Genomic DNA, 14,034 nt, shown 5'->3' with positions numbered 1-14,034 from the left:
AGTGTTGTACCTGGCTGGTGGAGAGGTTAAAATGCATCGCCACAGCGTAAGACGTATCCATGAAGAGCTCCGGCATGCTGACCAAATCCTCAATGGCTTGAAGCTTCAATCCCAGCAGATGACGGTCTATGGCTTTTCCGTTAATCGCCTATGGCAATGAGGGGAATGATATAAGTTTAAGGGTAACTCCACTTAAAAATAAAAACAAAAAAGACTTTGACAACCCCTTTAATGTTAAAACTGTCTCCCCGCTTTATCCCGCGCCGTCACTCCAGGTCTCCCCCCGATGTTATGGTTATAGGGGAACCTGGAAGATCTCCTGCTGTCCGTTTTAGTAACTACTTACATTTCCTGTGAAATAACAAATCTGGAGCAATTTTTTTCTTTAAAATGGGTGGAGCTGCAGTGTAAAGCATAGAGGAAGGGATCAAGCGGAACCAGTCTGATGAGAGTTGACTGCATCAGCCTTCCAGTTACTCCGGAGTCACTACTCATAGAAGTGATGTGCCTAATGGAAGTAGTGCTAGCGTCACGCCTAGGTAGGGACCTAAAGGGGTATTCCGGTTACACAAAATTTTTGTCAAATGAGTGCTGACCAAATATTAAAATTTGCAACATGGTTCTGCTTTGGATTTTGTGTCGGTAGCTCTAAAACCAGGACCTTCCTGGTACTTCAGAAGTCTTCATTCCCAGGTTTCGCTACATACAACCTGTAGATATTCTAGCGCTACTGGTCCGGTTGGCTCAGTAGGAACGACTAGGGATGGCTTTTTTCTGTTCAGCTCTCAGGACTGGATTGCTGACCAATAGCAGGGCAGCGCTTAACAAAGACATGCACAAACCGGAAGTACAGAGCGGGGAGTTGTGGGAAATATAGTTTTTAGGGATGCGGCTGCCATCTTGGAAAGTAGTGTTGTGGGGAAACATCAAAAATGGGGGACAGAATAAAAAGGTAATGGCTGCGCAATTTATACCCATTAGAAGCTGTGCATAAACATGGCGCAAACACCTTCCATATCTGGAATTTTTGAAAGTTTTCTTCACAACTGGAATACCCCTTTAAAAGATGGACACACATTAACCCTTTGCAATCCAATCTTGAATTCAGGGTTTCCTAGGGGGCTTTCTCTTTCTGGCATTATACAATGGTGCCACCTGCTGGCTAGAGCCAGTACTGCGGTATGGGACATGCTGGAGAGGCCCCGACAACAGAGCATCCAGTAATATACAGTAAGAATACCCTGCTGGACGTCTTCCAACATTGGAGCTGTACAGCCTTCAGTCAGAATGTCTTTAGACGTCAGCCAGCGGATTTGAAAGGGTTAAACTAATATCAGCTGAGCTGATGGATTTCTGCAGCATCAGCCGACTATCTAATGTTCCGACGCCAGATATTGGGGGAAAGAAGGATTAAGCTGTTAACGCGTTCAATACTTTTGCTCTCAGAAGAGATAAGCCGATACCAGAGGTATCCGATAGCAACTTATGGTCTTCCCCTTCGGCTGGATTCGCACAGGGCGGAATTGCCGCGGACTTTCCGTGCAGACTGCCTGCAAGTTTTATCCCGGGTTACCACAGCAAAGCGGACGAGAGTTGCAAAAAATCTCGTCCTCATGCTGTGGGCGATCCGCTGAGGCCGAGCCACGTGGAAACTCACATGCGGCGCGGAAATCAAAGCAGCGGCATGTCAATTGTTTCGCTGTTTCCACGGCGGCCTCTGTCTTTCTCTACGGGGAAGGCTGGCCACAGCGGAATAAGCCGCTTGAAAACCCGCAGGACTTTAAGCTGTGGAAATCTCGCTGAATTTCCATGCGGTCCTGCTGCGGACATTCCGCGAGATTTCCACGGGATTTTAGTCCCATGTGAATCCAGCCTTAAAGTGACCCTCCAGTTTTGGGACAAAATCCTGTCCCGGGATCAGAGGTGAAAGGAGTTATATTACCCCCCTGCTCCAATCTGGCACAGCTCTTCGGACTCCCCGTTTCCTCACCTTTGCGCCCCAAATGTAGTTTGTGCTTAAACAAAATGACAGTGTCCCTTTAAGGATGGCCCACGACGTCCTACATCTTACATGTCAGGCTCTGGGCAGCTTGTTCCACTTACCATGTCTGTGTATTCACGGTGACCCTGAACCGCCTTTCTGAGCAGATTCACTTTCTCTGTGTTCTACCAACAGAAAAAACAAAATGCGCGTCAGATAAAATGGCGGTAACATCTGTGGCGACTTCCTGTACAAATGACTGTAGTGTCACAGTTGTCATTCACCTGTTTCCCAGAATCCTCCATTCCTTGCACAAACTCCAGAGATGGCACAGAAGCAGACCTGATCGTGTCGGTCCTTCCCAGGCGGAACATTCGTAGGGATGCGCTCTCATAAGTGGCGCAGGCGCTTCCGTACATCCTTCACACAGGAGGAATTATATGTGAGCAGTCTTTCATACAATCCTCTAAAACACGCAGATTAAAGCTCTGGAACTCCTTAAGGATGCACCTCCCCCGCCCAATTTACCCCAGATTATTGTTTTTTCCTCGCCACTTTCAAAAAATTCTGAACTTTCAAAGTGGAGGGAAATGCAAAAAAAAAAGCAACGTTGCCATCTTGGGGGTGGGTCTTGTTTTTACGGCACACACATTGCATGATTTTGATAGATCGGCCTTTTATGGGCACAGCAATACCAAAAATGGTTTTTATATAATTTTTTGAAAATATGGGAAAAGGGCTTTTTACATTTTTAATATCCTTGATTTTTTTTCTTGTTTTAACAATAGTTATTTTTACCAGTTTTTTTAAAACTCTTTTTAGTCCCCATAAGAGACTTGAGCTTGCAGTCATTTGATTACTTATATCATATACTGCAATACTTCATTATGGACCCCTGAATTCCAATCGGGGTATTTAAATACTGTTGTCACAATTGACAGCAGCATTTAGAGTAGGGGTGTCAAACTCATTTTCACCGAGGGCCACATCAGCCCTCATGGTTACCTTCAGAGGGCCGATTGTAATTGTCAGACTGTATAGTAAAGGCCTGTTCACACCAGCGTCTTTGCGTACCTAATACGCAGTGAATAGAAGCCATTGATTTCAATGAGTTCATTCACAGGATGTATATTTTCACACAGCATGACCAATTTTGTTGCCTACTACGCACCGCAGCGGCCCCAATAGTAATGGTGACCCCCCACAGTGGCCCCAGTAGTAATGGCGACCCCCACAGTGGCCCCAGTAGTAATGGCGACCCCCACAGAGGCCCCAGTAGTAATGGCGACCCCCACAGAGGCCCCAGTAGTAATATTAACCCCCTCAGTAATATTAATTCCTCAGTATTAACCCCTTCAGTATTAACCACAAAATAATAATACAGTGGTAACCCCCTCAGTATTAATAACCTCTGCAGCAATAATATTAACCCCCTCAGTAATATTAACCCCACAGTAATAATAGCCCCCCAACCCATATACTTACCTTCCCCTTGCAGTCAGCGCCGCTCTTCCTCTGCTCAGCGCTAATCCCCGGTGCACACTGACAGCAGTGTGTGCGCCCTGAATGCTCCCTCCTTTGTCCTCTCATGTGGAACCAAGGAGGGGAGGACTCAGGGAAGGAGAATCCCGGGTGCACACTGACGTCAGAGTGTGCACCGGGATCAGCGTCGCTGCGTGATTGCCGGCAGGGAGCTGCGGCACTCCGTCTGCTAATCACTACAGTCGTGAGCAGCCGTCGGCATACGTGCCATAGGTTTGCGGGCCACATAAAATGAGCCAGTGGGCCTTGTATTTGACACGTGTGATTTAGAGGGTTAACAGCCACAGTCAGCGTGAATGCTGCTTGCGGTTGTTCTAAAGAGGTGTCAGCTGTCAACAATGGCCGACACTCAGAATGTACGGAGCGGGCTCAGGTTCCAGGTCTGTTCCATACAAATCCCATGACCAAGCCTGGCCACTGCAGTGGGAACAGAGCCGTCTGCTTCCTGCAGAAATCAGCTTAGTCCCTGGCACTGGGCCCTCACCAATCTACTATTAATGACTGATCCTGAGGACAGACTAGTAATAGTTCACAGCTGAACAACCCCTTTAAAATAATATTCATTGGTGAAATTCTGCCAATCAAATGCCCAAGTTGTATTTGTGAATCCCCATAATGGTCGTCTACTACAGAGAGAGTCCAGGACAAACTCCTGCAGTAGTTCTTGTCTAAATTTCTTCCTCTTTAATAGTGGTCTCCCAATCTGTGACCCTCCAGCAGTTACAAGGCTACAAGTCTCAGCATGCCTTAAGAGCTAAAGTGCGAAAGGTTGGAGACCGCTCTGTATCTTCTCCAGACACTTAAATATGGATCCACAAACCAAAGAAAGCAATATTAGGTTGTGGCCTGCCCTACTGAGCAGGGGATTCACAAATGAATCAATACCACCAGGGTGGCGTATTGGTACACACAGGCACGAAACCCTTCTTACCGAAAATAGGCCAGCTGGAGCGCCACTTGGATGAAGGCATCTGGGCTCAGCTTTTCTGACTTCGGAAAATTTTTCCCAAAGACGTCAAAAACAAACACTTTCACATCCAGATCGTGAACCATTCTGGGGGGAAAACAGAGAAAATGAGGAGAGAAGCAGCAGGACGAACACTGATGGTCTGAGTCCCAAGTCAGCCGTTTAGGCCGCATTCAGACAGCAGTGTGCGAGTTACACCCGAGACATCAGACAGCACACGGACACCCCACATGTGATGTCCACGGTCTGTGATACACGCTAGAATAGGACATATAGCAAGTTTTTTTCCCCCATGAACCATTGATCCGTTAAATAAAGAAAAAAAAAGTTGATTGCCTGATAGCCCACTGATTGTATTGGGTCTGCGTTTTTCCGAGTTTACTCAGTTACAAACTCAGACACAAAAATCGGATCTAGAACTTACCTGTGTGAATTAGGCCTTTTTGGGCAAAAATAGTTAATTGCATGAGATCCCCAGATCGCGCAGCCCGGCTGTCATTGCGGTGGGCTGCACGTGAGTCATAGGAGAAGGAAGTAGTCTAGCTGGCTTCAGTCCCATTGCAATCAATGGGAGCTGAAGCAGCTATTAAACTCCGGTTGTAGGAAGCGAAAGTGCTGGAAGTGTAATAGATGCTTCAGCAATCATTGATTTTAATGAGAGTGAAGCCGGCTAAGCCATTTCCGATTCGGTCTTATTTGGCGCATGTCTGGCCCTCTGCACTGAGAGCTGGGCGATCAGATGATCACTGAGGATTTGATGCAGCAGGTCCCTGGCGATTAACTATTGATGACCTATTCCTGAGGAGAGGTGATCAACTGTTTCTGCCTGGAAAACCCCTTTAACTGTTCCATTAACTGTTTCATCCCTGCTAATTAACGGACAATATCCGTAAATGAAAGATCAGCAATAAGCTTGCATCCATAGTGTCAGCTCACATGTTGAGGTTTTGCTTGGCTTTCTCAATGTCATTCTTGATTTCTGGAGTGATGTTGAAGCGAAGTTTATTGGGCATTGGCAGAGAAATCATCGGCGACCTCACCAGATCAGGCTTCTTCCTGCAGAAAAGATATTAAAAATAAGCAGATTAATCAAAAACGTGGACTAAGAGCAGCGCCACCCCTTTCAAATGAATGGGATGGAAATGTGGCACCGGGCAGAGCCGCTACACAATGAACGGTGCTATACCTGGTATGGACTGAAGGGACAGTGGTGCTCACCTGAGCGCTGCTGTCACTTCAATCAGCTGATCACAAGCGATGGAACCCAACCAATCACTATTGTGGACCCAACCTGTTAAAGAGGTTTTCCGTAGAAATATTATTGATGACCTATCTTTATGATAGGTCATCAATAGTTTATTGACCGGGATCCGCCGCTTGGGACCCTGACCCATCAGCCAAGGGTGCAGGTTGTCAGCAACGCAATAATAGAGGTCAGAGCGGAAGCCTCCACGACGACCTCCCATGTAGTGGACGGCGTTTGTAAGTACAGGCATGTCTCCCATTGATTTCAACGAGAGCCATGCCCGTACTTACAAGCTTCCGACCTCTGTTATTGTATTGCTGACAACATGCGCCCGCGCAGCTGATCGGTCAGGGTCCCAAACGGCGGACCCCAGCCGATCAGCTATTGATGACCTATCCTGAGGATGGGTCATCAACAGTATATCCACGGAAAACCCCCTTTAAAAAAGCGGATATATTTAAAGCAAATCTCCTCTCTCAGACAAACAAAGATGGCTGCACCACTTCATCTGATGCACAGTGTACACTGGTAGTCTAAAGACACTACATGCTGCTCATGTGAGCAGTGCTGGCCAATCAGAGCAGCATGCAGTGTCTTAGACGACCAACGCACAGTGCGCAATCAGGTAGTCAGAGAAGTGACGCAGCCATCTTTGTTTGTCTGGGACTGGAGGGTTGCTTAATTCCGTCAATGATAAACTTACGTGTATTCAACAACGTGATCGAGCAAGGCCACAATGGGGGGTCCTTCTGCCGGGGCGTGTTCATATATCAGCCCACATGACCCATCCTCCGCTACGATGAACTGAGAACACATTACAGGAGATGCTCAATAAGCTACAAATCTGCTCAGAGGATATCCCTAGAGAACGGTCTCTCCTACCTGAAGGGTTTTGTCGAACCACCTGTTGCCACTGTTCAGGCGGCTGCCTCCACCGTGTAGCATCTGAGCAGCCACGCGGCTCTTGTAGTGTTCATCAGACACCTTGGGCATCGGGCCATCTAGGCACACAGTGAAGATGCTCTTCTGGATGGAACGCACCGACTCCTTGTTGGTTTTATCTAGTTATAGAAGTGAAGGCATCAGTGGCATAACGTCTAGCTACTAACCTGTAACAAGGCCATGGGCCACTTATAATACTGGGATGGCTGTGGAGACCTGCAAGGTGGAGGACAATGACTTAAATAACTTTTTCACACTTTGATGTTGATGGCTTATCCTTAGGGTAGATCATAAATATCAGATCGGTGTGGGTCCGATTCGCAGTACTCCATCCGATCTACTGGCTGAAGGGGCCGTAGAGCACCAGCAAGCGCCATCAAACTTTTAGTAGTGGCTACGGCTGGTACTGCATCTCAGATCTATTTGAGTGAATGGGATCAAATTGCAATACCATGAAAACAAAGGTTTGGCACTGCGTTAGCCAGTAGAGCAAAATGTGATTGTTCCCAGCAAAAGAAACCACGTAATCTTGTAGATATGATACCTTTTAATGGCTAACAAAAATGCAAGCTCGCTATTACATCATGTATTTTTGTTAGCCATTGCAATACCAGGCACAGGCACTACCAAACGTATGGAGCTGTGACTGGTAAATAATATAGGGAATGCAGGACTTACTAGAACACCACAGCCCCTGCAGTTGACTGATTAGTGGGAGTACTGGAAGTCGAATCTCCAATGAACTGCTGCTATCCACATCCTGACTTCAAAAAAAAAAAAAAAGCCCTAACAACTTCTGTTAAAATAGTAAAAACAGCGGTACGTACCCGTCCGAAGACCCAGAGACACACCGCTGCACCCGGTCTTCTGACTACCATTAGACTCCTGCAACCAACCAATCAGAGCCCGCAGCAGTCACATTGTTCTCCGGGCATCTGAGTGGATACTCCAGAAGAACAGTGCCTGACCGCCGTAGCCCCCCCCCCAATTGGCAGCAGAGGATGGCGGGGCTGCAGCGCTGGATTGCTGGGGTAGAGGACAGGTAAGTACCACTGCTTCTATTATTTTAAGAGTCAGTTCTATTTCTAAAAAGTTCATAGAAAACCCGGAAACCCCTTTCATGCGTCTAACCATGATAGCCATCAGACAGCCACTTCCTGTCACAGAAACTGATGGCAGAATGGGAGATTTAAGAATAGAAAACTTTTCATTTTTGGCTGAATGTGTGTCTTTGACCCTTTGCTGCTGCAGCCCCTCTTTTTTTCATTTTTCCATCCTCACTTTCAAAAAATAAGTTGTGGGCCTGCTTTTTTGCAGAATGAGTTCTATTTCATTGGTACCATTTAACAACCCATAAAATGTATTGGAAAACTTTTATAAACTTCTAAGTGGGGTACAATGGAACTTTTTTTTATGTGTGTGTGTGTGAGGGGGGAGGGGGGGGGGAGATGAGTGGGTTTTACAGCATTCACCGTGCAGCGAAGACGACACATCTTTGTTCTGTGGGAAAGTTTCTTAGATCCTAGGTGGTCAAAGAAAAAAAAAAACTGGCAATTCTGGCATTGCAGATTTTTTTCCCCCCACTGCCGTCCACCATGTGGGATTAATAATGCAAAGTTTTAATAGACTGGACTTTTATGAACTCGGCAATATGAATTTTTTAATGCAACTACTGGGAAAAAGGTTTAACCTTTTAATATTTTTTTTTCATAGTTTTAAAAAACTATTAACTTTTTTTTTAGTCCCCATTGAGGGCTTGAACTTGTGATTTTTGACCACTTATACAATATACTACACTACTTCAGTATTGCATTATAGTGTATTAAGCCTGAGGCAAGGCTTAAAGGGGTTTTCCAGGGAAATACTAAGACTTTTCCTCAAGATAGGTCATCAAAAGCTGATTAGCAGGGGTTCGAAAGACGGGATCTTGGCTGATCAGGAGCCCATTGTCAGCGGCACAACACACAGGGGTACAGAGTGCAAGCTGCTGCATCAACCACTGTCTAGTGGCCGGCGCAACTCTCAATAAAATCAATGGGAGGTGTGCCTGCAGTCACAAGCGCCAGCCACTACACAGGGGTCAGTGATCTGCTCCATGCCCCTGTGCCTTGCGGTGCTGACAGGCTTGTGAAGTTAGAACACATGTAGAATACTACAGTATTTGCTGTGTGGGCAGTGGGTTCGGGAGGGGATCCTGATCTATATACAGCAGGTACCGGCAATCTTTGACGGCCGACATCTGCCTGCAACAACCAAGGAGGTAACTGAAATCACGGCCATTAAATGTCCCACACAGCCCTGCCATGATAAGATCACAGGGTTGCTGTCAGGGTGTCATGGCAGCCCGGGGCCATTGTGATTGTTTGCCTCTTAAAATGAGCTTTTGCCACGTTTTAAATAAGCAGCCTGTAGTACAGTATAATGCAATACCATAGTATTGCATTATACAGTATAAGTCGGCGTTTCCCAATCTTATCAGCTTTAGGGCACTCCTGGAAAAAACAACATTTACTGCGGGGCACCCCTATCAAAAAAGGAGTGTGATCATGGGGTGTGGCTTATCACAACTTATGATTTAACCTTCGATTTTCCGGTCATCACCAGTGAGCGCAGCGCTGCTGGCCTCTTCCACATCCCCTGACCAGCTGTACTGCACATTCACACTTTTTTTTTGCACATGTAATTTCTGTGAATGAAGGCCATTGATTTCAACGGGTTCATTCACATTTGTGTATTTTCACGGCGTATTTCGTCCTATTATGTCCTATCATTTTCAATACTCCTCCATTTTGCTGCTACTCTAAGTTCTGTGGAAATTCCATGGCAAATCGTCCCCATGTGAACCCAGCCTAATGGGTTTTCCAGGCAGCGCCTGCTGGGATATGCCAGAGTCGGAGCAGAAGCTCTGCTCTGACCCCAGTGTAGTGACTGATGCTCGTAATTGCATTTGAATACATTGGTTTCGATAAGAGCTGCGCCTGTAATTACAAACGCCGGCCACTATATGGGTTGGAGCAGCACTTCCACCCCGACCCCAAATGGCTTTGCCAGGCACCGCCCACCAATGTCAGCTGAGCGATTCCCAGCCTGGGAAACCACAGCACCCCGGTTGTGAATCACTGGTATAAGTGATCAAACGATTGCAAGTTCAAGTCCCCTATGGAAAAAAAATGTAAGAATTGGCATTGCTACATCTGTAAACGTCCAGCTTATTAAATATCACACTATTCATCCCACATAGTGAACACCGTCAGAAGCAAACATACAATGCCAGAGTTGTGGTTTGTTTTTTTTTAATCGCCCCATTTCCAAGAAGAAAAAAAACTGAATTAAAAAAAAACAAAAAACTTTGTATAAACCCCAAAATGGTAGCACTAAAAACTACAGGCCACCCAGCAAAAAACAAGCTTTCACACAACTGCATCAACAGAAGAAAAGGACTTTTTGAAAGTCGGAATACCAGAACTACAGAATGTGACCTGGACACAGGAGCCTCAATGACCCTTGGTCATGAAAGGGTTAGGCTGGGTTCCCACAGGATGGAAATCCCACAGAACTCTCGTGGCTTGGCCGCACTGAAAAACTGTGAGATTTCTGCGGGAGAGCCGCAGCTTCAAATCCCACGGCATTTTGCTGCGGGTTTTGGAGCAATCGGGCTGCTGGCATTCCGTTGCGGCTTTCTCTCCCCATAGAGAAGAGTGAGGCGGGAACGAAAAAAAGGAAAAAAAAAAAAAGAATTGACATGCTGCGTCTGTCAATTCCGCGGTGCATCAGTGATTCAGCCTGGCTTTGCCACGACGGATTGGCCGCCCCGTGTGGACAAGAGTTTTGCAAAGTCTCGTCCACGTGGCTGGCTAATCCCGGGATTAGGAGCCGCGGGCGGATTTGCCGCATGGAAATTCCACAGCAATTCCGTCCCCTGTGAACCCAGCTTTAAAGTGTAGACAGTTCTCTATGTACAATGCAAAAGCTTCAGCACTGTACCTATGCCCACCGTGCCAGGCACCACAGGGCATTCTGGCATGTGTTCTAGCAGTGATGTCGTCCTCCAATGTAGAAACACTCTTATACAGCGTATGCCGTATTACAAACGGTCCAATTTAAACGGTATAGAACAGTTTCTGACCAAAGGTTTCCAAAGCAGAGCATCCCCGTATTCGTGTGGGTTGTGAACAGCAGTCACTTAGAGGGCAGAGTGAAGGGTCTCGCTGATCGCCAGTATAGCATATTGGTCAGCACTGGCTACTGCCATTTACATGCTGCAGAGAAGTGCTAGTATGGGGACGATCAATCATTAACTACGATCGTTCATCCCATTACAGCTTGACTGTAGGCATATTCACATGGGTTGATGAGCGGGTAAACGAGCGTGCATGTGCCCGATCAGTGGCCCTTTGCAGAAAGGCCTTTAGGATGCCTTCACATATCGCTGATGCAGATTGTCCGCAGCTACAAAAATCTTCAAAAAATCCACACCATTTGATGTGAATTGAAGGGGTGAAATCTGCTGTGGAGCTGCACAAATAATGTGTGGATTTTGACACTTCGATTTGCTAAATTGTTTCGAGCTGTGGAAAATCTGCAGCAAATCAGCTACGTGTAAACGCACCCTAAAGCCTCATTTACACACAACGATTAGTATTTGAACGAATTAACATCTTTTTTGCATAGAGATGGGCAGCATTTAAATGTACAGATAATTATAATCGTTTGAAATCCTCTCCATTTCCCTCATCAGCTAAAGTAAACCCTGTATATGTTGTTTGCTCAAGTGGGTGTGTGTTTATACGAGGAATCTCTGTCTGGCAGGGTTTTAATTAGTATGAAGAAAACCACTGTCTTCTGCTGGCATGAGTAAACAAGTAGTCATTGTTTAGGTAAGGCAGACAAACACCTTCCCTCAAGTTGTTCAGTCTTTCAAAGATTAAACAAATGCCATTTAAATGAAGCGGAGAGCGAACTAACGACCATTTTTATGCAGCTGAAGAATGGCGATAAACTATAAATGAGCGAATAGTGCACGATGGCTTTGCGTTTACACGTCACGATTGTTGCACAAATTCGCTTGAACGAATTTTGAGCGATAATCGTTGCATGTAAACGGGCCTTTAGGAGTATTAACCTGAAAGTTATTAGACAACGTCTGTAACTCACCTTTGATGAGGTTGTTGTAGGCCTTGGCCCAACTGTTCCTGTGATTGGAAGTCAAGATGCCGATGGGCTCCTTGTTCGTCTGCAGGGAGGTCCCCCAGATCTTTTCCAGCTGATGAAAAAGCTGATCGGTGGTGAGGGGGCTTCCATCGCTGTTGTACACGTCCAGTTCAAAGAACTGAAGAAATAAGAAGGACAGAAAGACCAGATCAAAATGCAGCACATATATGGGAATTGCACAACGGCAAAGCAGAGGTTTATAGTCTTTTAAGCTTAAGCACCTGACTGTTGTCCCAGCGATCATTGCTCCTGGGCTGTCACACAGAAGCGATGATCACTCAGTGAATGGAGGTGGAGCGGCCTGGAGATTGGTTCAATCCGCCAGTCTCCATTCACAGTTAACAGGCAGTTGTTCATAGATGAATGACTATTTACAAAGGCCGACCATAGTTTGATTTTTATGCTTACACAAACTCAATGATGAGCGCACGAATTCTCATTCGTCATTCAGGTGCTGGCAGCACTTACACTGAATGATTATTGTTCGGATTCTCACAACCCAGCAAGAATCTAATCGTCCGGGTAAAAGAGCCATTAGGCCTCATGTCCACAGGCGGATCGGATTCTGCATGCGGATTTTCGCAGCGGGAGACCTTCAGAAAACGTTTGCAGGAGATCGCAGATCATCCGCGTGGAAAAAAAAATCCGTAACCCCACCTCCCAGCCTTTTCCCACATCGCAAATTGATTTTAACCTTCACATCCACAGTGCTACCGCAATTGTGTTTGTGGACGCACTGTGGATCGTCGGCACCCACTGATTTCTATTGAGATTGTCCACACGGAATCCGCACTGAAGTGGAGTATGCTGCGATTTGTTTTCCACACCAAACGATCCGCAAATCAAATCCACATGCTTAAATCCAGTTGCGGATGCCAATACTTCCCTATGGGCACTTTGAATTGCGGAATTTCCGTGTGGGTTCCGCAAATCAAATCCTCTTGTGGACATCGGGCCTTAGAATTTGTCATAGGCCTCATGTCCACAGGGAAAATCAGGCCCGCTGCGGATTCTCCATGCAGAATCCGCAGCGGGTCCCTTCTTTCCCGTGGACATGAGGCCTGAAAATAAGAATAAACTCACCTGTCCTGGACGCTGCATTTCTCCCCTCCGTCGCGGCCGGATCTTCTTTCTTCGGCCCGGCTGATGTGCTCGGCACGCCGGCACATCCGCCGGGCCGAAGAGAGAAGATCCGGCCGCGACGGAAGGAAGACCTGCAGCGTCCAGGACAGGTGAGTTTAATTATGGTCCGGGTGTTCCGCGGATCCGGACGGCTTCCATAGGCTTCAATAGAAGCCTATGGGAGCCGTCCCCGTGGGAGACCCGCACTAAAATGGAGCATGTCCATTTTTTTTCCTGCACGCAGGATCCGCGCCTGAAGGGAAAAATGACATCCGCAGGTATTTAACTACCTGCGGGTGTCCAATGCATCCCTATGGGGCGCGGATCCGCGTGCAGGAAAAACGCTGCGGATTTTAACCCTATGGACATGAGGCCATACTCATGGTTGATCTTGGGAGACTGTGGATGAGAACAGGGCAGTGCTATATCCAGTCCATGGACATCCAAACAGATTAGGTCTTACCTGGAAGTTATGCACCACAGTTATATGAGTGGGGGGCTTCTTCACTTGACTGTAGTTGACCACAGAGTCACGCTTCGGGCCAGGAACTCGACAGGATGATAGAATCTGGTAGTACTGATTCATACATAGAGGTTTACCACCAAGATATTCCACAGGGAGGGTCTCACTGTAATCAATAAGAGGACAGAATACATCAGGCCTAGAAACAGCCCAATGAGAGGTTCTGAGGATGCAGTCCATTACTCACTTGTCTATCATGGCTTTAAAGTCCAGAACGCCCTCAATCAGCTTCGCAGCAAATCTAAAAGAAGAAGCAGAATTAATAGTAAGACCAAACAAGAATATTATGGCAAGCAATGGTGATGAGATACCGGGAACAGCGCAGGTAAATTGCCCCTGCCATAGGGGCAGACCTTACACTGACATATCAAAAGTCACGGGGCAGGAACTAATATCGTGTAGGACCCCATATCTATTCTCTAGCCTGGAGAAGGGCAACAAATCTACGTGGCATTTGCCAGCAGCACTTGCCTACCCCCCCCCCCCCCCCCCGCCCCCCC

The 14,034-nt window shown here is 46.7% G+C and overlaps 1 protein-coding gene across 1 annotated transcript in view; it reads right to left on the bottom strand.

Moving 5' to 3' along the window:
- CRAT (carnitine O-acetyltransferase) overlaps window positions 1–14,034 on the bottom strand; it is a 36,559-nt gene that overhangs the window by 3,841 nt on the left and 18,684 nt on the right. The window contains exons 4-13 of the mRNA XM_066580539.1: window positions 13,722–13,775; window positions 13,475–13,640; window positions 11,833–12,007; window positions 6,619–6,797; window positions 6,440–6,540; window positions 5,427–5,546; window positions 4,455–4,577; window positions 2,266–2,401; window positions 2,104–2,166; window positions 11–148 (exon numbers count right to left, since the gene is read on the bottom strand). Coding sequence (XP_066436636.1) covers window positions 11–148; window positions 2,104–2,166; window positions 2,266–2,401; window positions 4,455–4,577; window positions 5,427–5,546; window positions 6,440–6,540; window positions 6,619–6,797; window positions 11,833–12,007; window positions 13,475–13,640; window positions 13,722–13,775 — 1,255 coding nt within the window. The remainder of the gene's footprint in view (window positions 1–10; window positions 149–2,103; window positions 2,167–2,265; window positions 2,402–4,454; window positions 4,578–5,426; window positions 5,547–6,439; window positions 6,541–6,618; window positions 6,798–11,832; window positions 12,008–13,474; window positions 13,641–13,721; window positions 13,776–14,034) is intronic.

The sequence above is a fragment of the Eleutherodactylus coqui genome, chromosome 10 (assembly GCF_035609145.1).
Source record: "Eleutherodactylus coqui strain aEleCoq1 chromosome 10, aEleCoq1.hap1, whole genome shotgun sequence".
Classification (NCBI taxonomy): Eukaryota; Metazoa; Chordata; class Amphibia; order Anura; family Eleutherodactylidae; genus Eleutherodactylus; species Eleutherodactylus coqui.
This window is presented reverse-complemented; position numbering and strand designations above follow the sequence as displayed.